This window comes from Nicotiana tomentosiformis, chromosome 3 (genome assembly GCF_000390325.3).
Source record: "Nicotiana tomentosiformis chromosome 3, ASM39032v3, whole genome shotgun sequence".
Taxonomy (NCBI): domain Eukaryota; kingdom Viridiplantae; phylum Streptophyta; class Magnoliopsida; order Solanales; family Solanaceae; genus Nicotiana; species Nicotiana tomentosiformis.
This window is the reverse complement of record NC_090814.1, coordinates 23,560,133-23,584,273: the sequence shown is the minus strand read 5'-3', so window position 1 is coordinate 23,584,273 and position 24,141 is coordinate 23,560,133. Positions and strand designations below refer to the sequence as shown.

The window sequence follows — 24,141 nt, the reverse complement described above, 5'->3', positions numbered from 1 at the left end:
TAACCAAAAAGACAATGGTACCATGGCAGAGAATGTTGAAACCTTGGACGGAAGAAGTACGCCAAGACAGAATGAATTGGTCCTACATTTGGAAAAGAAAATCTTGGAGCTTCAGGGTGAGCTTGAGCAGGTCCAAAATCTCGCAAACCTCTCCCTTACTCTAAATGTTCCTGACATCAACCAGCAAAACATAACAATCCAAAATCCACCATTGATGGCTCCACAAAATCTTCCCCCAACGCACCATTATCACAATCCCGCACCTCCTCAAAATCTTAATCTACCACCAGTGCAAACCCCTCAACAACACCACTATCACCCAACCCAGTATCCGCAAACCACCACTTATCACACCCCTCAGAACGAACCACAACTTACCCCGATCCCCCTCAAACATCGATCAATGATCACCCATATACCCAAGTTCCAGGAACTCACCAAGGCAACCCGATATACGTGAAAACCTTGCCCCATATCCCACAACAAACCCTATACATACCTGAGCCAACTGAGAAGGACCTGCGCATTTGAAACATGGCGGAGGAACTCAAGAAACTGATAGGGAGAGTCTAGAGTGTTGAAGGAAGGAAGGGTGTTGAATGTTTGAACTACGAAGACTTGTGTATCCAACCAGATGTAGAACTGTCGAAGGGTTACAAACCTCCTAAGTTTGAAATATTTGATGGAACCGGTGATCCTAAGGTGAATCTGATAAATTAATGTGACAAGCTTGTGGGAGTAGGCAAGAATGAAAGAATCCTCATGAAACTGTTCATGCGAAGTCTTACAGGAGATGCATTATCTTAGTATATCAGCCAGAATTCGAAGAAGTGGCCAAATTGGGTGAGTATGACATCTGATTTCATGGATAGGTTCAGGTTCAACACAAAGAATACGCCATAAGTTTTCTATATCCATATTCTTAATAAGAAGCCAACAGAAACCTTCTGCAAGTATGCTACTCGCTGGAGATCAGAGGCCGCCAAGGTGAGGCCACCACTTGAAGAACAACAAATGAACAAGTTCTTTGTCAGAGCTCAGGATCTGCAGTATTACGAAAGATTGATGGTCATATAGAATCACAAGTTCTCTGACATCATCAAGTTAGGGGAAAGGATAGAAGAAGGAATCAAGAGCGGAATGGTGGCCAATTTTGAGGTACTGCAAGCCACTAACAATGCCTTGCAATCAGGAGGTATCTCGAAGAAGAAAGAAGTGGGTGCTGTGATGGTAGCCTAGGACCCTAAGTCTCCCCTCATATACCAAACACCTCCACCCACATATCAACCCTCTCCTCCAAAATACCAATACCCTACCACAACCTACCATACATATAATAACCAATCTGCATATTACCATTCACCTCCTCCCGCCTGCCAAAACTACCCAAAGCCACAAACAAACTTTGACCGCAGAGCTCCCAGACAATACAACCCAAGCTGATACCATAGCCCAACTGTATGAGAGACTAAAGGCCGCTAGTTATGTCACCCCCATTCCTGCTATTGCTGTTGAGAATCCTTCCCAGTGGGTTAACCCCAACAAAACGTGTGCCTATCATTCAGGCATGAAGGGTCATACCAATGAGGAATGCCGCATGTTGAAAGACAAGATCCAGACGTTGATTGACACCAAAGTTACACAAGCAAATGAGGCTGCATCGAATGTCCGTAATAACCCTCTTCCTGATCATAGGGGCGAATGAGTGAATGTTATAGAAACTGATGAAGAATGGGATCGGGAGGAATCCATCGGACTTATTCGAGAGGGGGATGCTCCTAAAACATCTCCTGTCACCCTCTCGCTGATTGTGGTGCAAACCTAGGCACCGTTTGAGGTCGAGGTAGCTATGCCATTCACTGTGATTGTAGCTCCAACACCATCTTATAAGTCTGATGCTGTCCTATGGGATTATGTGGCGTAGGTGAGAAGAAAAGGAAAAGCCAAGATGGAAGAGACAAGTGCTGCGTAAGGAATGACCAGAACTGGCAGAGTATATAAACCTGAGAATCTTGGAGGAACAAGCAAATAGACCACATCTAAGCCACATGTTGTTGAGACAGGCACTGATGATCTTTGGAGGAAGGTACATGCGAGGAAATATCCTATTGTTGATCACCCAAACAAGACTCCCGCCCAGATATCTATCTTGTCGCTGTTGCAAAATTCAGATACGTACAAGAATGTGTTGATGAAGGTGTTAAGTGAAGCTTATATGCCCACCGGTATCACTAGTGGGGAGATGGACAATATGGTAGGATAGGTACTGGAGAGCCACAAGATTACTTTCCACAAGGATGAGCTGCCATCGGAAGGGTTAAGTCACAACAAAGCATTGCACATCACTGTGAAATATGAAGGACAAATTCATTGCCAAGGTTCTGATAGATAGGGGTTTGAGTTTGAATATATGCCCGTTGACTACGCTGAAAAGACTGGGTAAAGGCCTGCATGAGATACGGATGGGATGTATGAATGTGAAGGTGTTGGATGGATCTCAGAGAGCCACTATCGGAGAAATCAACCTTGATTTGTAGATGGGCCCGACCTAGTTCGATGTCGAATTCCAAGTACTAGACATATCCACTACCAACAACTTGTTATTGGGACGACCATGGATACACGCAGCTGGGGTAGTCGCTTTTACTCTGCACCAGGCTATGAAGTTCGAGTGGAATCATCAAGAAGTGATCATTCACGGAGATGGAAGTAACCCTATCTAACCCAACCAAATTGTGCCAACTATCGAGAACATGAGGAAATTGGGAGGAGAAACATACCACCGCATTGAGTGAGTAAACGCAATTGAGAAGGGTCGATGGTGGAGCAACAAGATAGAGATCATACTGATGTGGTTGGGATATAAACCAGGCAAGGGTTTTGGCCGAAAATTTCAAGGGATTACGAAACCGGTACGACAACAATATCATGGCACAACCTTTGGCCTCGGGTATGAATATACCGTGCAAGAATATCAAGATTGGACACTATTGTTGCATGCCACTTACTATCCATTAGAACAACCCATACCACCGTTGCACCGGACGTTCCGCCTGACTGATGTGATTTGGGGATCCGAGGAAGATGAGGTTTTGGCCGGTATGAGGAAGTTGTTTCTGGACGAGGATGATATGGACTGTAGTGCAATCTTAGAGGAGGAGGAGGAAGACCTTACCATTTAGTTTGTGGGAGAAGGAGCTATTCTCAAGAGCTGGACTGTTGCACCATCCTGGGCTCGTCGAGTACCTGGGTAGCCTTGGCAGAATTAGCATTATTTATTTTTAAAATTATTTTTGGGCATTTAAGACATTTTCAGTATTGTGTTTTGAAATAATTACTCGCGATATTGAGTCGTACTTGTTGAAAATTTTAAGTTTTATTAATGCATTATTGCTTTCATTTATTTATTATTATCTTTCTACATTCTTTTCAACGTAATTATTACATATCTTGATGAAACTATGACTCTGACATGTAATAAAACAACACAACATAAGGAAAGTGATTCGGAAGATTTGGAAGATGATATAATACCTGAGAAAATTGTCAAAGAGGTAGAGAATTTTGAGAACAAACCAAAGTCCAATTTGGAAGAAACTGAGGCAGTTAACTTAGAGGATTCTAAAACAGTCAAAGAAACTCGCATTAGCATTCATCTATCGCTATCGGAGAAGGAATAGTATAACAATTACAAGGATATTTTCGCACGGTCCTACCACGACATGACTGGGTTAAGTACATCCATAGTAGTTCACAAGCTACCTACCAACCCCATGTGTCTGCCGATAAAGCAGAAGCTTAGGAAATTCAAGTCAGCTAAGAGTCTAAAGATAAATGAATAGGTTACTAAGCAAATCAAAACCAAGGTCCTTCGAGTGGTCGAGTACCCAACCTGGCTAGCCAACATTGTGACGGTTCCAAAGAAGGATGGGAAAGTCAAGGTATGTGTTGACCATCGAGATCTGAATAGAGCAAGTCCTAAGGATGATTTCCTGTTGCCCAACATACACATACTGATCGAAAACAACGCGAAGCATGAACTCCAATCCTTTGTGGATTGCTTCGCATGATATCACCAGATTTGGATGAACGAAGAAAATGCCGAAAAGACAGCCTTTATCATGCCATAGGGGATATATTGTTACAAAATGATGTCATTTGGTTTGAAGAACGCTAGGGCTACCTATATGAAGGCCATGACTACTCTTTTCCATGATATGATACACATGGAAATAAAGGTGTACGCGGATGACGTTATTAGAAAATCTAAAAAACGTTCGGATCATATAACAAACCTAAGCCAGGAAGACCTTTGTTGTTGTACCTGTCCATGTTGGATGGAGTCTTTGGTTGTGTCCTGGGGCAACATGATGAAACCGGGAGAAAATAGCAGGCAATATATTATCTGAGTAAGAAGTTTACACCTTACGAGGCCCGATACTCTTTGCTGGAGCGCACCTATTCTGCCTTGACATGGATAGCCCAGAAATTGAGGCACTACTTCTGCGCGTAAACTACATATTTCATATCAAGGATGGATCCACTAAAATACATCTTTCAGAAACCTATGCCTACGGGTAAGTTAGCAAAGTGGCAGATATTGCTAAGTGAGTTCAACATCATCTATTTGACTCAGAAGGCGATCAAGGGGCAAGCATTGGCCGATCACTTAGGAGAGAACCCCGTAGACAGAGAATACAAACCATTGAAGACGTATTTTTCCTGACGAGGAAGTATCGTTCGTAGGGGAAGATATTGCCGAAATATTTGACAGTTGGATGTTGTTTTTCGACAGAGCCGCAAACTTCAAAGGAGTAGGTATCGGAGCTATTTTAGTATCAAAAACCGATCAACATTATCTGGTATCCGCAAAGCTCAGGTTCTCATGCACCAACAATATGGCAGAATATAAGGCTTGCATCTTGGGACTCAGATTGACCATCAACATGAATGTTCGAGAGTTATTGGTAATCAGAGATTCAGATCTGTTGGTACACCAAGTACTTGGAGAATGGGCTACCAAGAATACTAAAATATTGCCATACTTGCATTGTGTACAAGATTTGATCAAAAGGTTCACGAAGATAGAATTCAAACATGTTCCGAGGATTCAGAATGAGTTCGCAGATGCGCTGGCCACCTTGTCTTCAATGATACAACATCCAAACAAGAATTTCATTGATCCTATCCCGATAGAGATTCGGAAGCAGCCATCCTATTGTGCTCGTGTTGAAGAAGAGTTCGATGGAAATCCATGGTTTCATGATATCAAGAAGTATTTAAGAAAAGGAGAATAACCAGAAAATACTACACACACTCAGAAGCGCACGCTTCGAAGATTGGCCAACCACTTCTTTCAGAGGGGAGGAATTATGTATAGAAGGACACCTGACTTGGGATTCCTGCGATGTGTCGATGCCAAGGAGGCATCTAGATGGCTCGAAGAAATACACGCCGAAACCTGCGGACCTCACATGAGTGATTTCGTTCTGGCCAAGAAGATATTATGGCCAGGGTATTTCTGGATGACTATAGAGATAGACTGCATCAAATATGTTAAAAAAAGCCACCAATGCCATGTACATGCTGATATGATACGGGTGCCACCCAACGAACTCAATGCAACAAGTTCACCTTAGCCTTTCCCTTCTTGGGGCATGGACGTCATCAGATCAATTGAACCCGCTGCTTCGAACGGGCACAAGTTCATTTTGGTGGCTATAGATTATTTCACAAAATGGGTTGAAGCCGTATCCTATAAACCTGTGACTAAGAACGTCGTAACAGACTTTGTTCGGGATCGTATTGTTTGTCGATTTGGAGTATCTGAGTCAATCATTACCGATAATACTGCTAATCTTAATAGTGATCTGATAAAAGCCATGTGTGAAACATTCAAGATTAAGCACTGAAATTCTACAACATATAGGCCACAGATGAATGGAGCCGTAGAGGTTGCCAATAAGATCAAGAAGATATTAAGGAATATGGTGGACAACTACAAGCAATGGCATGAGAAGCTACCATTTGCTTTGCTCGGGTACCGCACCACACTTCGTACATCAACTGGGGCAACCCCCTATCTGCTGGTCTACAGTACTGAAGCTGATATACCTGCTGAGGTGGAGATTCCTTCCCTAAGAATCATACAGGAGGCTAAACTCAACGATGCAGAATGGATACGAAGCCGGTATGAGCAACAGGATCTCATTGACAGTAAGAGGATGAACGTCGTGTGTCACGGTCAACTCTACCAGAATAGAATGGCTAGGGCTTTCAACAAAAAGGTTAGATCGAGGCAATTCACACCGGGGCAATTTGTGTTAAAACGGATCTTATCGCATCATGACGAAGCAAAAGGGAAATTCTCACCTAACCGGCAAGGCCCTTATATGGTTCATCGAGTACTGACAGGAGGCGCGCTTATACTTGCAGATATGGATGGAGAAATATGGCCAAAACCTATCAATTCGGACACAGTCAAGAGATATTATGTTTGAGATTATGTTCGCACTTTCTTTTGATGTAATCTGAACTACGCTTGACCTGATTTTCATTTAAGAGGGGATGCGTAGGAAGCCCTGTGAGTTTGGTCACATCATAATAAAATTTTCATTCCCCTCTACGGTCGGGAACTGGGAAAAGATTTTGAGTTTTTGTCAATCTCATTACGTCAAGGATCGCCAAGAAGTGTATTGCCGGGAGTATATATTTAAACTTGGGCAGAATTTTGATGAGGGTCCTCAAAATTACGAGTCGAGAAGGTCGCAATGTCTCAAAGCGTGTCACAGTCTAGGATTCGAAAAAATTATTTATTTTATGAAAATCATCACTTATTTTGAACAACCGCATTTCTCACAAATGATTTATCACAAAGACATATTTTTGAAAATTTCATTTCTGTAGTAACCATATGTTACATAGGGTGACTCGAACAAGGCATCAAGAGAAAGAGCAAAGGAGAAATGAGGAATCAAAAGCACAGACCAACCTTTCCCCCCAAAACTCAAGATTTTTCTTTGGCTGTAGGCATAACGGACATAACAAGCATGTCCACGAATATATAACTAGAATGCTATCTTCACACTGACAGAAGTCACCAAGCACAAACGCGTCAAGATAAGGATCATTTCCCTCTCACATTTAATCGTTGCCTTTCTCTGCATAGGGCTAAGCATTGCCCTCATTCTTTACATGAGACTAAGCACTGCCTCCATTATTACATAGGGCTAAGAACAACCCTCATTCTTTGCATAGGGATAAGCATTGTCCTCATTATTTGCATCGGGCTAAGCACTGCCCTCATTATGCTGCATGAGGCTAAGAACTGTCTCCATCACATTGCATGAGGCTAAGCATTGCCTCTATTATTGCATACGGCTAAACGCATCATTTTCTTGCATGAGACTAAGAACTGTCTCCATTACATTGCATGAGGCTAAGCATTGCCTCCATTACTGCATAAGGCTAAATGATGCCTTTCCTTGCATGAGACTAAGCATTGTCTCCATTACATTGTATGAGGCTAAGCATTGCCTCTATTATTGCATAAGGCTAAACGCTGCCTTTCCTTGCATGAGACGAAGCATTGTCTCCATTTCATTGCATGAGGCTAAGCATTGCCTCTATTATTGCATAAGGATAAATGCTTCCTTTCCTTGCATGAGACTAAGCATTGTCTCTGTTACATCTGCATGAGGCTAAGCACTGACTCAATTATCGCATAAGGCTATACGCTGCCTTCCTCTATATTGGACTAAGCATTGCCCTCATCATATACAAGTCTAAGTGATGTCTTGTCTTATTCTCGCCTATGATTAAGCATCACCTGTTCACTCTATCAAACAATCAATATCACCGCATCTTTGCATTTCATGGGCTGAACATCGCCACTTGTCCGAAGGCATCGTAGTCTGAAGGCATCATCCTCATAGCCCGAAGACATCATTCCATGGCATGAGGATCTCTCGAAATTGCATATCATTATTCAAAGGCGTCATAGTCCAGAGGCACCATCCTCATGGCCGAGGACACTGTTTCATGGCTTGCAAATCCCTTATCATAAGCTTCATGGCCCAGGACGTCATGGTCTAAGGACATCATCCTCATCGTCCAAAGACAACTCTCATGGTCCAAAGAGAATTTGCATCATGTTTAAATTTCCGCAATAGCCCTCTCTCTCTCTCTCTCTCTCTCTCTCTATATATATATATATATATATATATATATATATATCCACGTGCATCTTATTTTAAGTTTTGCAGGTAACTCGGGAGGTAACCGTTCTACAAACGGGAGCAATTCTCACTCCGGTTTCCATTCACAATGTTCACATTCATTGATTATCTCAAACATAACCAATGATCGACAATTGATTACTCTTTATTCCGTAACCGCCCAAACATTTATCTCGAATATCCGTAACATTCAAATTTGCATTCATGACTTCAACCGAAATCACTTGTTACTCATGATACTATCATGTCCAAGAGAACCTTTTTCGAAACACAATACCACTCTTATAACAACTCCATCGGTTTCATTTATCGTTAGATCCAGAACTACACGCGGCCTGATTCCCGTAATACCAGGGATATGTAGGCAACTCAGGAACCAGGGTTCGACCCCCATTTTTCAAAAAACACCTCATCCTCGCTCATTCGGACAAAATTGGTCTATCATTTTTCTTTACCCGACAACTCTTTCATAATTCCTGGGTAAAGAGGGACAGTTGTTGATACTCAATTTTGACCTCATATTTTATAAAATATTATATATACTTTTAAAATATCATTTTGCATCATTACCTAATTTACAAGAGTCATATAAGTATTTTCTATAATTTTTCACAACTTTTAAAGCTTTAAAATTAATTTTCTTACATTTAAAATTTTTAAATATTTATTAATTACCCTTTCAAATTATTTTGTGATGACTGAATTATCCTAATTTATTATTTACAGCCACATGTATGTTTTATAACAATTTAATTCATTTCATATAATTACATTTGTATGTTTTGAGCTATTTACATAATTTTGCAATAATAGCCTATATTCTATACATAATCACATTATTTACATTGTTTATGCTAAAATAACTTTTATATATTTTATAATGTTAAGCTATTAGTTTCAAACGTTTTACTGTATAAGTAATATTTTTATTATTTATTAATTACTTTTTATAAATTTTATTTTAACAAATTTCATATATTTAATTTATAGCCCAATATAGGGCTAATTTTCGGACCAAAACAGGCGCAAGGCACTTGGCCCATTCCATTTAACCCCTCAGCAGCCCAACCAAATGACCCCTTTTAAATCCGGTCGCGACCCGTTACATTTAACTCGCCCCATTTCCTATTCGATCTTGGTCGTTGATCTTAAATGATCAACGGCCCATAATAAACCAGTCCTTTCTCCATATAACCCTCACCCTAACCCTAGAGGCCATTTTTCTCAACCAGCCGTCTCCATTCTTTCTCGAACCTTCTCTTCTCTTCTGCAAACCCTAGCAGCCACTACATGATTTTTCTCCGATTCCGACATCTACTTACCTTATTAGCCTTCTCCCATTATTGGTCGTCCATTTATGATATCACTTAGGCACTTACTTAACTTTGGCAAGTATTACTTCCAAGATCGGACTGGAATGACTCGAATCTTTGGATTTTGGATGGTATTCTGTCTATATACGCTCAACAAGGAGCGATTTGCACCTTTGGTTCGATTTTCAGACAATTGAACCCAACTAGAGTTTGAGATTCTCCATCTCCTCTAATGATTCTGATTTGCATGTGATATTTTTTTTCCTTATTTGTGCTTGATTAATTGTTTTTCATGTTTGTTCGTTCAATTTCTACTACTATATAAATCCCCCTTCCCCGTTCCCCTTCAAGGCTTAACGACTATCACTGGAACTACTATTATTCTCATTCATTCTACACTATTCTGTAACTTGGGGCTCTTGGCTGGCTGAAAGCCAAGGCCACCAGAATTTGATTGTTTAACCTCTCTCAGTGTGAGCATTGCCCGGGGTTCATCTGAGACCCTTGGGAACTCTGGCACACTAAGTATTTTAGGGTTTCTGCCATTTTCTCTTTGCTACTGATAAGCAAGCTGCTATTGGCATTTAGTTTTCTACCTTATTTGCTCTTTAGTTCTTCAAACTAGTAAGTACTGAGACTCGCAATTTTATTCTTTCTTACTTGTATTCATGCTTTGTACACTCATGTCATTTAGGCCTTTGTGAATCGATATGCTATTGTTTGCCTCTATTGGTATTCTTGTTTGCTTTGAAATTATTTTGTGCCTTTGTATTTCTCTAGCATCTGAACCTGTTTGATCTCTAAACTTCGATGCACGCCCATTATATGTGTGCAATTTTAACGATTCTGACTATTCTGATCACCTATTATTTGTTATGAGACCCCTCTCATGCCTTTCCTTGGGTTTTATACTTAAACTATTAGATGATCATCTCCTGCCCAGAACTTGCTTGAATGAACTTCTTCATGCTGAATCATTTATGTATAATCTACTGTTTCTTTACAAACTGACTATAACCATGTGAATCCCATGTTACAATACTATCTTAATATCCAGCCAAACAAGTTTTTCTGCTATTTGTAATTCTGATGATTGTACTCCTCGACTTGTTAATCTTGTACTCTTTACAATTGCCTAAGACTTTTAGGGTAGATTTTAATGTTTAGCTTCTTCTCTTATATATAGTCAACTGGCATGAATCCTGATGCTTGCTTGTCCTGTTAGCCTAGAGTTGATACACGCTTTTACCTACCACGAGCTCTTTTAGGGTCTTTGTGCTATGATCAATGCTCACCATGCTAGGCCTCATGTTTAACTAAGTGATATGCCTGCCAAACTATACCCACTAGCATGTTATTATGTTGTCACATTCTCATTAGGCTCTCATGTTAAAGCCTCCATGTTAAGACTAGGTTACTTTGTATTGGGCCTGTAATTGCCTTAGCGGGGCCTATATCTATTTCGGTCTATATTTTATCATCTTTAAGTATGTATTATTTCATTTTGGGCCTGTAATAATTTGTAAACAAATAATTGGAGAGTTAGTGAAAATGGGGGGGAAAGGGTGTACTTTATTTTTGCATAAAAGGGTAAAGAATATGCCTATAGGATCTACATGCTTTATTTACTATTTTGTTTAACGTGCTTTATTTCTGTACACTGATAGAAATCACGATTATAGGAATTATACACCTTAACTTGTCTAATACTTGTACACTATCCAAAGGATGCTAGTTTAAGTAATTGTTGTACATGTTTTCATGTCTACTACTGTGCTCTATTAGACAACATGTCTATAGGAATCAAATGCCCATAATTACTTGTTTAATCATTAGACAGAATGCCTATAGGATGTAATAATACATGCCTTTGTTAATGCTCATCTAGATACCATGACAATAGGGTTTTAACTAATTAATCAACTGCTTTTATTGCTTTCATTATACTGCCCTACCTAGATGGCATGCCTATAGGGATAAAGTATGATAAAATCAAAGTTCGAATGCCAACTATTAAAAATCCCGCCTGTAGGATACTGTTACTCGTCTAAGAAGCATATCTATAAATGAAATGTCGTTAACTCTGAGCTTTCAAACAGTCTTACTGCCTCATTGTGCGAACAATTTAGATATCATGCCTATAAGGTTGTAATACCTTTAATATGCAAATCTGTTAGTCTAAAGCTGCAGTACTGCATTTACGATACTAGAAATCAGAATCGCATAGAGGCCATTTCTATAGGATTTAATGATTTTAACACGTCTTAATTCGGAAACTGTTTGCTGCCTGATGTATGAATCTGCCTGTGTGCAATTTGTTGCTTATGTGTGGAGGCTAACTTGAGCCATTTATTGTCTTTATGTGTAGTCTTATATGTTTTGAATGTGCACCTAGTTTTTTTTTATCATTTTGAGCATCCTAAGTGAAGTTTAGAACTACCCAAATAGTAGGTCCAAAGCCTCCTGGACCATAGGCATGGGACGGGTAGCGCACGCATAGGACACGATCTAGAATTGAATTAGAACGCTTTAAGTAAACAACTTTAACATAGTAATTAGTAGCAGGAGATGATAGTTTGTGCCCGCTAAATAATATGAGCAACTCCTACCCTAAGGAGGTTGCGAAGTATTATTTATGTTGCACGGGTGATCTTTTAGGCTAAAAAGTTTAGGACACCCCCCCCCTCTTTATATGTTTATTGTTCGTACTTCGTCTCTTGAATTTAGAATAATTAAGTTGTACCCGATAACTTCTAAAGACTTGTACTAATTATCTATAGTTTAATTCTTGTTCGAATTTCTTTACACTGTTAGAACCTTTAAATTCCTTGCCTTTCCTCACTTACATGATCGCATAGGACAATTATAATCTGATAATTCCACATAGCGTAAACTTCGGCCGGGATCCACAGTTGTGAATTTTGAAGAATACCTAACACCTTCCATTTGAGGTAATTTAAGCACCCATAAGAAAGAAAGAGTCCGCACCAATTAATGAGAAAGAAAGAAAAGACAAAACAAGGAAAAGAAAGAAAAGAAGAACATATGGTCTTTCGCCGTAGCACCAAACGTTCAGTTGTTAAATTAGGTGCCACTTTAACTATTTATACTATTTTATATATATATATATATATATATATATATATATATATATAAAAGTTTGACCGAGGTGTGCGAGTGGCGTGCCACCCCACCCTCCTTAGTAGATCCGGCCGTGGGTGCCACTTCCACCTTCTATAGAGCAGATATACATAGTTCAGAATCTAGTTGTACATAATAAAAAACTGTGCCCGTTGGTTGCCCAAATAGATCAGAAAGCATTTAGTAACTATAAATGCTACTACAGACAATCCCACTTGGAAAAAGAAAAAACAAATGGAAAAAACGATAAATATCTATCCTTCCTTTTATATATATAATAAAAATAAAATATACTTAGTCATAAGACCAACCAGAGATAGTTTTCATTTCCTTTCTCTGTATTTGGAGGTCAAATGGAGAGGCATGAGGATGATGTGAAAGTGCCATTTATAATGAAAAAAGAGAACAAAAATGGATGGTTTGGCAAGTATTTGATGAATAATGTGAAAGCAGTGAGTGAAATGAGGGGTGATTTCATTCAAAGATTGCCTGAGAAAGTTAAATGTGGAGTTGATCTTGAAGACCCTCTCACTATTAATTTCTCTGCTGCTAAAGGATTGCTGCAAGGTATGTTCTTCTCTTTTTACCATTTCTTTTCCAAAATTTAGTTTGATTAATTCACCACACCAAAAAAAAAGAAACATGCCATGTTTTCAGCACTATTTGACATATAGAGTCAATAATTATCAATTTGCATGCAATTTTTTAAACTTACATATTGACTTTGCGATAATTAATTGAGTTGAAATTTTGAAAAGGAAAATGAACAGGTGTAGTCATAGTTACTAGTATTTCATTTGCCGATCTTTTCCTTTGTAAAATTTCTCGCTGGGATATGAGAAGGAAACAGAGAACGAAAGAATATATGAGAATCAAAACTTGCATTTGTATGATACAAGATTACAATTCTAATCAATGAACTATTAAATTTTTTTAAAAAAATCCATTATATCTGGGGATCGGAAAGCGGGGGTAAAGGAAATTGAACACACAATTATTATGTAAGCGTTATGGTCAGTGAACACACAATTGTTTGTCAATTGGCGAAGAGATCTCCTTAAAAGATTGTGTGGTTAAATTAAAATGTATTCACTTCTATTTATTATTTATCACTTAATTATGATAAATAATATAATTTAACATAAATATCGGATTTGAGTATGTATTTATTTCGGCATACATACTAAATTATGCAATTTATGGGTCAAGAAAGGCGTAATAATCACATGTAATCATAAGTAAGTTGTTGCAATTATAATAAAGAAAATGACCCGTATCACTGCAATTGTAGACATTAATAAATTCATAAAGAGATTATAGTTGTAGATACGAATAAATTTATAAGTTAGATAGCAATCATATCTTAGCCTAGCATGCTGGATATGACCTAATGCACTGTTTATTTTATTTTAAGTATTAGGTATGCCTTTTATTTTTATGCAATAATTTTCTAAGTTAGATCTATTCTCTATGGACCATGTGATGCTGACAAATGAAAACTTATGAAAATGAAATATTCGATCGTCAAATGCATGTATTACTTCACCAAATGTCTGAATGGCAGTATTCATCACAAGCATCTTAAATTCTTAATTGGAAAAATACATAGTTTACCCGTCAATCTTGCAGCGAAATCCTTGTTACACACTTCTCGTTCATGAAAAACTTTTTACACACTCAATATTTTTAAAGTGTAACTAAGACACACTAATTTTGACTAGGTAGCACTTGTGTATTTACACACAAAAAATACGGGTGAAGCCCATAAAAAATTCCATATTTTGTCTCCCCTCCCCCACAGGAACCCCTCCCCTCCCCCTGGTCTTCTTCCTCATATCCCCCCCCCCCCCCCCCTCAAATCTTCTTCCCCATATAGAATTTTTGAAAGAATATAAAATTTCAAATCTAAAAATTGAGCATTTTTTGTTGGTTTATTATCCAAATATTGTGAAAATCATTTATTTGTGATAGATTTAAAAGATTTAAAAGTAGTATTGAAGGTTTGGTAAAAACATCTAGAATCCACCATTATTGGGGTATTGAAAAAGCTTGAAAATACAATTGCGTCTTGTTGATTTTTGGGTTGTTGAACTTAATTTGTTGCTCGATTTTTTTCACTAGTTGTTTAGATATTGTGATTGAATTTTAGTGTTGTTGAAAATTTTCTCACAAACAATCATGGTGGCGGCAACAATGGTGCTTAAGATAAAAAATGGGAAGATGGGGTTACATATATTTTTTCCCTTTTTAAAGTCAATGACACATATCACGGCCCTATTAGTACGTGACATTCACGTTAACTGAAAAATTAGTCAAGCACAAAAATGATGTGTATTAGACACACTTTTAAAAAGTTATTGTGTAAAGGAATTTTCTCAAACGAGAGATGTGTAATAAGAATTTCGTTGCGAAATCGATAGATAAACTATATATTTTGTTTTTCTTGCTTAAATCAAAAGTCAAAGATAATACGAAGCTTCCTGCCTGATTTTAGGTTACAACTTTCAACTTTCCATATTTAGGCATTTCCTTGCGTGACAATTGATTAATTACGATGACGAAAATAACCTTTGTTTCATTTATGTTCAGCTTTTTCCAGATATGTCCTTTTGTATACTTCGGTGACACCTGGCACGAATTTATTTGGATGACACAATCTTTAAGTATGATTAAAGTCATTAAGGGTATATTTAAGATAAAAGTCATTTTTTAACAAAATATTTTTTATGAGAAAGCCATTTTTTAGTGTTCGTTTACCAAAATGAGAAAGCTCACTTCCCTCGTTCATGGGTGGAAGGCGTTTTTCATAGAACTATATTAACTTTTAATTTCATATCACTTATTCCAACTAAGAAAAAACTATCTGATTTATTGTTACTATTATTATTTTATAATATATTTTCTTCTAAAAATATGTTTCAGTCACCAACAAAACACTGAAAAAGATTTTTCAAAAACAATGACTTTTATCATGCTAAACTCTCTAAATAAAAAATTGCCAATTGCATATGTCTCCAAATAGGAATTAGGTAGGAGGGAGCTAATCTAATCTAATAATCTAATAATAATGTAATTAAAAAGAGAATAGAGTTTAGTTTGCTGGTAGAGCTGCCACTTTTCATCCAACAACTACACCTGATTAATTAATTTAATTGGAATATAGAATTCTTTTGAAGAATTAACTTAAGTAGCAGTCACCCAATCGCTTAAACTAAAAATAACCTATAAAACTATAATATATATATAATTTATGTATTATATGTGTATAATTATGTATAATAACCAAAATAATTTGAGAGATTGAGTTAGGTATGTCGTACTAGTACTACTGAAATTAAGTACAATACCATTAATCAATCTTTACATGCACATGAAATTGACAGAACCAATTCATGATTAAAAAAAGTTTTGATAAATCAAGTGAAGTGACCAATACCTGTCCGACCCTTTAATTTGATGTAACAAATTATATGAACCAGGCATAACCCCATTGGTTCATTTAAGAGGGTGGGTGTTTGATATTGAAAGCTAAGGTCTCATATTTTGTAAGATTCTCTGCCATACAAAAAAAAAAAAAAATCAGTTTTATTTTCTCTAAGATAGATGTGTAACTTCATTAGGAGTATCTATACGTGTAACTATTCCTAGTCCTATTTCTGTAATTTTCCCGTAAATTGAAAAAGGGTTATTAAAGATATATTCATACACACGCACATACAAAGAAGTTATAAAATGTTAAGACTCATAACTAGGAGTGTTCATAAAAAACCGAAAAACCTAAAATCGAATCAAACCGACTAAAAAACCGACACATTTTAGGTTTGGTTTGGTTTTGGTTTTAAATTTTAAAAACCGATCAAATTTGATTTGATTTTGATTTTAATAAAAAAATAACCGAAAAAACCCGAACTAAACCGATTATAAAAGTAACTATATAAATTTATTATTACACTAGTCATAACACATTCCGCTTGTACCTAATAATGGGTATCTCCCAAAACAGTAGTCAATTAACAGTCTATGTACCGTGGATAATAATATATAGAGGGATGAATTTTACTTTTAATTTTCTTTCTTGTGCTACTTAGAAGAAATCTAAGACCGGCTGAGTAACTTTTGTCCAAACTTTGTATCTTTCTTAAAAAAATTATTTAATACGTACAAATTATAGTAATTTTAGAACCCAATGGTTAAAATTTAGAACTCCTAAAACTTAATCTGGTCGTGTCTTCTCTTTTAATAGAATCGATTCACGTGGAAAAATCAAACACCATTAAATTTAATAGAGAGCATTCTTAATTAATAACTTTTCTTTAAGGTGGGTTAAAATAACGAAAAAGAAACCAACAAAAGGATCTATGCAGCGAATGAGGCTAATCTTTCTTTAACCAGAGGTTTTGGGTTCGAGTCCTGAGTATGAAAAAATTCTTGGTAGATAGCGCTCCCCGAATAGGGCCTACGCGGTGCGAATGATATTACATGATCATCAGTCATTTCTGTCATTAAAAGGTTATACCCAACTTAATTGTATGGATTTTAAAAACTAGAATCAATAAATGAATGAGACAAGAGACGAGGACAGCCATGCAGAAAGAGTCATAGTAATTCACGCCTTATGTAAAATCATGGGTACAAGGAATTAGGTGTTTGTTTCAATCCTAACCAACTTAGAAACCAAAAAAGGAAAAATAAAATGATAAAAAAAGGCAAGACCAAACAAGTCACATTTCTCATGCATGCCACTATTTTTGAGAGCAAAAACATAATCTGAAAATTTGGATATCTACGCATTTTCACATGTTTCAAACTCCTTCACTTTGTCAGCACATCAACAGCCAATTTTTCTCTCTTTGAAAATAAAGGAAAGGGAAAGAAAGGAAAAGGGAAGTTGGGAAACATATGCCAAATCCCCTGTCCTTTCTTTCCCTAAATAATTCCCATTTCTGGCTGTTTCGATTTCTTGATCTGAGGATCGGAGGAATTGAATTTTTAAAATTCTGTTATATTCCATCCATTGCCACTTCTTTTCTTGATTGATTTTTGGATAAGAAAATAAAGGGATTTTTCAAATAAAAATGGATGTGGAAGAGGCATTGCTGAGGAATGAAGTTCCAAATGTCATACCAAAGCGTCGAAACTCAGTTAATTCTATGAGATGTGATTTCTTCTCTAAACTACCTAGAAAGGTTAAGACAGGGCTTGATCCTGAAGAACCTTTTCTTTTGGACTTGTCTAAAACCACTGGTTTAATTGAAGGTAAAGCCTCTTTTAAGCATTTCTAAGTGCATCATCTTTTTGCTCATCTCTTGTTCTAATTTCTATGTTGATTTTGTTGCTTGATTCTTAGCTCATCTTCTAATGTAGTTATTTATGATCTTATGAATAGGGGAGAAAGAATATTATGAAAGACAGATTGCAACTTTAAAGTCCTTTGAGGAAGTAGACTCACTTGATTCAGCTGATGTCATTGATGAAGAACAAGACCTACTAGATCAAGCACAGCATGAAAGAGCAATGAACATTTCCAATTTTGCAAATGTCTTATTACTTGCCTTTAAGGTATAACTTCTTTTTCATTGTTTCTATTGTGCAAACTTTTAATGCCTCAAACCTTCTCCTGAATACACCCCAGGATCCCTTTTATTTCTTTGTTATGAGTATTATCTTTTTACAATTAACCCTTGTGGCCCGACCTTTTCTCAGACCCCACGCATAGCATATGCAGGAGCTTAGTGCACCCGACTACCCTTTTATCTTTTATATAATGGTAGTGTCTGAGCTAACTTGAACGCACCTCAACTATTCAACATCCCACTAACACAAGTATCAGGTTACATCTGCTCACTAAGGTTTAGGCAAATGGGAAGAAATCACCTATCATTTCTTATCTCTGTTGAGATTTGAATATTGATCTCTCATGATTTTCACCCACTTTTGGCTTCTAGGCTACATCCCCAAGATCCTGTTTATTATCTCAAAGAAAAGGAAGACAGCCCTCAGGTTCAGGGCAGGGTAGTTTGAAGTTTGCAATAGCTAGTTTAGCTACTTAATTTTTTTATTGCTCAAATTATACCACATGTAAGTTTGACATTAATGACATATTGAATGATCATTGTGAGACAGTAGGTAGTTGTCTCCAATAATGTTCCTTGTAGAGAAAAGAAATGTTGTATATTTCATCTACGAGTAGTTAAATTTGCTTAAATCAAACTGAACCCTCGTTAATTTGGACTGTTTGCAGATCTATGCTACTGTAAAAAGTGGTTCTTTAGCCATTGCAGCGTCGACGTTGGATTCACTACTTGATCTAATGGCTGGTGGTATTCTTTGGTTCACACACCTGTCAATGAAGAGCATAAACATTTACAAGTACCCTATAGGAAAGTTAAGAGTTCAACCAGTGGGGATTATCATCTTTGCTGCTGTTATGGCTACTCTTGGTATGTCCTGGTTCACCTGTCATATCTTTCTCTTAATTTTGGCAGTCTAGAATTCATGAATAACCCTTGATACTGAAGAAGAGGATAAATAACTTCTATCATAAGAATAAGTTCGACCAAAAAGTTCTCCATTGAAGCATTGTGAATTGCAAAATGATGGCGAATACCTCTAACCACTTCTTAGCAGTTTATATTTTGTGGATTTAGGTGGTTTAGTGTGGTGTAAAGATTAAGTATACAAAAAATTGCAAAGAGAAGTGTTTAAAGAGAATTAGCAATTCTAGATGATTGTTTGTATCGGTCATGATTTCTCTCCTTGTGAAAAAAGAAATGGAAAAGAACAATCTAAAGAAGTTACAATGGAAGTCTGCATTTTTGTCTCATTCTGATCTGCATTTAGACAGCGCATGTATGGTGATCGTGTCCTATCACACTAATTGAGTATCTGCGATTGCATAGGCTTTCAAGTCTTAGTGCAGGCTGTGGAACAACTGATAAAAGATACACCCTCAGACAAGATGACTGGGGAGCAACTGGCTTGGCTATATGCAATCATGCTGACAGCCACTGGAGTGAAGCTCGTCTTATGGATTTATTGCAGAAGTTCAGGAAACAAGATAGTTAGAGCATATGCAAAGGTCCTTTTTCCCCATATACTCTCCTGAAAAATCTCATTTAATGCAGTGTTATCCTTTCTTTCATCCATTGAGCAACATTTGACAAATTGTGGAACCATGCATGATATCCAGGATCATTACTTCGATGTGGTAACAAATGTTGTCGGTTTGGTTGCTGCTGTTCTCGGTGATCGATTCTATTGGTGGATCGATCCTGTTGGTGCTATTGTCCTTGCTGTATATACAATTACAAATTGGTCAGGAACTGTGCTGGAAAATGCAGGTTCTTACTTTTTCCTTTGTCAGCTAACATGCATTCACAAATGATGCTAATTTGATTTTGGTTTCGAAAGTAATCAACTTACGCGAACAAAAAATAATACACCCAAACTCTAATGCTGCAGTTTGCAATTCTTGGATATACTTCTTGGATCTTTTGGCTCTTATAGAGTAGAATTTTCCCCTTTTGTGGGGAATGGTCAGTGAATGATTTTGATGTTTATTTGCTATTTACCTAGCTAACACTTGAATGTTTCTCTCTCCTGCAGTTTCTCTAGTTGGACAATCAGCCCCTCCTGAATTTCTACAGAAACTGACATATCTTGTTCTAAGGCATGATCCTCAGATAAAAAGAGTTGATACCGTTCGAGCCTATACTTTTGGAGTTCTTTACTTTGTTGAGGTGCGATGTCCACCACTCTGAAGTGCTTTTCTCCTGCACAATTTTCAATTTTTAATAGTTCATAAAATTGGTTGAAGAGAGCAAGAAAACAACTACGTCTCAATTCAAGCAAGTTGGAGCCAATTATATGAATACTCACTATCCATGTCACTTCAATTAAGCTCGTCCCCGCTCAACATTATAAATTATTAGCTTCTCTAGTAGTATAATTTTGGAAAATTTAGACAACTTCCTTCATAATCTGATAATTGGCAATTGTCTGTTTTGTAACAGGTTGACATAGAGCTCCCAGAAGATTTGCCACTGAAAGAAGCCCATGCCATTGGAGAGTCACTTCAGATTAAGATTGAAGAACTTCCAGAAGTTGAACGTGCTTTTGTCCATCTTGATTATGAGTGTGATCACAAACCAGAACACTCCATTTTGAGTAGAATTCCCAACAGCCCACCTTAATATTCTAGTCTCTCAACTCCGTGTTATTTCTTAGTACTTTTACAATGTAAAATTAAGAGCCCATTTTGCTATGTGGAAGTATCATGAAGAGTGAGGCCTGACGTTGTGATATGTATACAGAAAAGAAGGAAACTAATGGTTGGAGAATTCCATTTTTCCCTTATGAAGCACCTAATTAGCTTCACATTTCCTTAAGATTTGAGTAATCTACTTGGTTTTGTCGGGTTGAGTATGCATATAGCATATTCTAAGGAGTCATTTATGTCACGACCCCAATTTCCCTCCATAGGATGTCGTGATGGCACCTAGTCTCGACTAGGTAAGCCTAATATACATGCAATATTAACGGAAATAATAATTAAAGTCTCAAAACTTAACATCTAATATAATGGAAACTTTGCAATTCAACATAAGCAACTCCCCAAAATCTGGTGAATACAAGTCACAAGCTCTATAGGGTGGTACTGAATACCCCTATACATCAGTGTCTATAAAGGATAAGGGAATAAAATAGACTAGTTAGAGAGGGACTCCGAGGTCTGCGGACGCCGGCAGGTATACCTTGAAGTCTCCGAAACTGGACTCACCTCAGTGATGCCTGGACTGATAGGAGGTACATGGATCTGTACAAAAAGATGTACAGAAGCGTAGCATGAGTACACCACAACGGTACCCAGTAAGTGCCAAGCCTAACCTCGGTAGAGTAGTGATGAGGTCAGGTCAAGACCCTACTGGAATAAATAAGAACAGAACGAGTAATTGATTGTGTAATAATAATAACAATGGAAATGAAACAAGTAAGAAATGTACCAAGATTAACTACACTAGACTAAGGCAAATAATACATCATAGAAGAAAACAAGGAATGTTATGCCAAGGAAACGAAACAACCAAACACAAGTGTAGTAATAGAGAAGTATCAACAAGAGCCACAACCGAGGTACCGCCTCATAGTCTCAAATCACAAAACAATTCACAATCTTTTCTTATATCACCGTGGGAGCCTTGCATTTAGTTTTGAATTTTTTTTTATTTTTTCCGAAATAGCATCTAGCGTTTTAGCCCACCTTATCACACCGCGTGGCTTCTAGTAGTTTCCCTACTAGCAACACGTATCAAGCCCACCTTGTCTCACCGCATGCGTTTCAACCCCAAAACCTTATACCACCGCATGCGTATCAATATCACAACGTAGCACAAATCGCACCTCAAGTGCCCAATATCACAACTTGCCAAGAAACCAACAACAATATTGTTTTTACAACAAGTAGCACATGACTCAATCACAATATGCACAAGAGTATCAAAAACAACAGCCGGAAGTGAGTAACTCAACAAGAATAGTATTTCACAACTTTACAACTTTATTTCAATGTAAATCACTGCCTTTATAACTCAATACCAGTTTTAATGACAAGATATTCCAAAAATAACAACTTCAAGTAAGGAACTCGACGGTTAAATAATGAATAAGGAATAGATGAAACAATACTTCAACTAAATATGTAAAGACAATTAACAAATACGAGATAAGACAATTAGAGTATGTGAAGATAGACTAATGATGATGAATATCATGTTAAGATAACTTAATTAAGGCATGAAAGGAATCTACATAGCTAAAACCTATAAATTTTTATATTTAGACCGTGTACACACTCGTCACCTTGCGTACACGACTTTCACACATCACAATTTCCACAAACCAACACCGATCCTAAGGAAAAATCCCCCCACACAAAGTAGGCAAGACACTTACCTCAAAACACGCTAACTCAATCCGCTAGTAGGCCTTTCTCACGATTATCCAACTCCAAACGGCTTGAATCTAGCCAAAATAACTTTATACCATAAATATAAACTATAGGAAACTATTTCGAATAATATAGTTACGATCTTTGTGAAGAAATAAAAAGTCAACTCAAAAAGTCAACCCGTACCCGCGTCTCGGAACCCGGCTAAAATTATAACATCCGAACATTCATTCGATAACGAGTCCAACCATACAACAATTACTCAAATGCGACCTCAAATCGCCTTTCAAATCCCCAAAAATTAGCCTAAGAAGTCTTCACAAATTCTTCCCCAAATTTCCAACTCAATCACTAATTAAATGATAAAAATAATAATAAATTCGTGTAATATAATCAACATCGGGTTAGTCAATTACCCCACTGATTTCCTTGAAAAACTCTCGAAACATCGCCACAAATCGAGCTCTCTAAGTCCAAAAATAAAAATGAGATTAAACCCTCGAAAAATCCCTATTTCTGCCTAGCGATTTCGCTTCTGCGGGCAAGGGGTCGCATCTGCGACGTCGCACCTGGGAAAAAACCATCGCAGGTGCGGTTCCAACTTAATGAGGTTCCGCTTCTGTGGACTACTACTCGCACCTGCGAGCCTGCTCCTGCAGAGAAAACGACCGCACCTGCGGTCCTGCCCAAGGCCTCCCTCCAAATTTCTCTTCTGCGGAAGACAAGTCCGCGCTTGCGGAGGCACACCTGCGTGCCATTGACCGCATCTGCAATCCCAGCTGGAATAGAGAAACTCTCGGTTGTAGTTTGGCGACCTATCTTCAGTAGGGGCCTTTAGTCTTTTGATTAGAGTAGGGGTCGCGAGAGAACAAAGCGTACTACCCTACCATAGTCACGAGTTTGTTTATAGATTCGTCGAGAATCTACATCCAAGACTGGTAGACAAGAAGCTAGCAACTCGATCTAGAGAGGAAATTCGAATCCCCGCCGCCTCCTTGAAAGAGAGATGTCCTAACCACTAGACTATGGGGTATATTGAATAGACTTTGACTAAGAATAAGGTTCCCTTTTCTTCCACTCTATCTCCTTATTGGATTGGTAGGTACATTCCTCTTTCTCTTCTCTTAGTCGACTAGACTTCCCTCACATTCTACTCTTTCCGTAAAAATGGCTTCTTTCTTTGTCTCCGCTGGACTTGTGTAATAGCTTGATGATTTGAACCGACAAGCGATATTATGTTCTACCTTCTGCTTCGAGCCCGGCCGAGAGTGGTGAAGAGTGAACCGAGACTCTTTTTATTGAGATTTTCTTCGAGTTTCTGCTTCATTCAAGTCTTAATTCAAGGAAGGAGAAAGTCCTTATCATCCCGATTGGGATAGATGGGCCTGCCTCACTGCGGGCAAGATCAAAATCGCTTATGCGGCGCCACACCTGCGACCCAAAATGCGCAGGTGTGATTGCACCAGAAGCAGCAGTGCTTCACCAATGCACCAAGTCCAAACTT

The 24,141-nt window shown here is 37.8% G+C and overlaps 2 protein-coding genes across 3 annotated transcripts; both read left to right on the top strand.

Annotated features, from left to right (window-relative positions):
* The first annotated feature begins 4,898 nt into the window (after window positions 1-4,898).
* LOC138907498 (uncharacterized) lies at window positions 4,899-6,500 on the top strand. The gene is made up of 2 exons (XM_070198096.1): window positions 4,899-5,275; window positions 5,930-6,500. The coding sequence occupies exons 1-2, from the start codon at window positions 4,899-4,901 to the stop codon at window positions 6,498-6,500; spliced, it is 948 nt and encodes a 315-aa protein (XP_070054197.1).
* Window positions 6,501-13,021: 6,521 nt separating this feature from the next.
* On the top strand, window positions 13,022-21,078 carry LOC104112938 (metal tolerance protein 4-like). Of its 2 annotated transcripts, none has more exons than XM_009622985.4 (7): window positions 13,022-13,258; window positions 18,078-18,250; window positions 18,933-19,131; window positions 19,591-19,769; window positions 19,881-20,031; window positions 20,297-20,430; window positions 20,704-21,078. In XM_009622985.4, the coding sequence occupies exons 1-7, from the start codon at window positions 13,045-13,047 to the stop codon at window positions 20,881-20,883; spliced, it is 1,230 nt and encodes a 409-aa protein (XP_009621280.1). In that variant the 5' UTR covers window positions 13,022-13,044; the 3' UTR covers window positions 20,884-21,078. The 2 variants fall into 2 exon arrangements, with proteins under 2 accessions (XP_009621280.1, XP_009621281.1); XM_009622986.4 differs by lacking the exon at window positions 13,022-13,258 and adding an exon at window positions 17,424-17,947.
* Window positions 21,079-24,141: the final 3,063 nt, after the last annotated feature.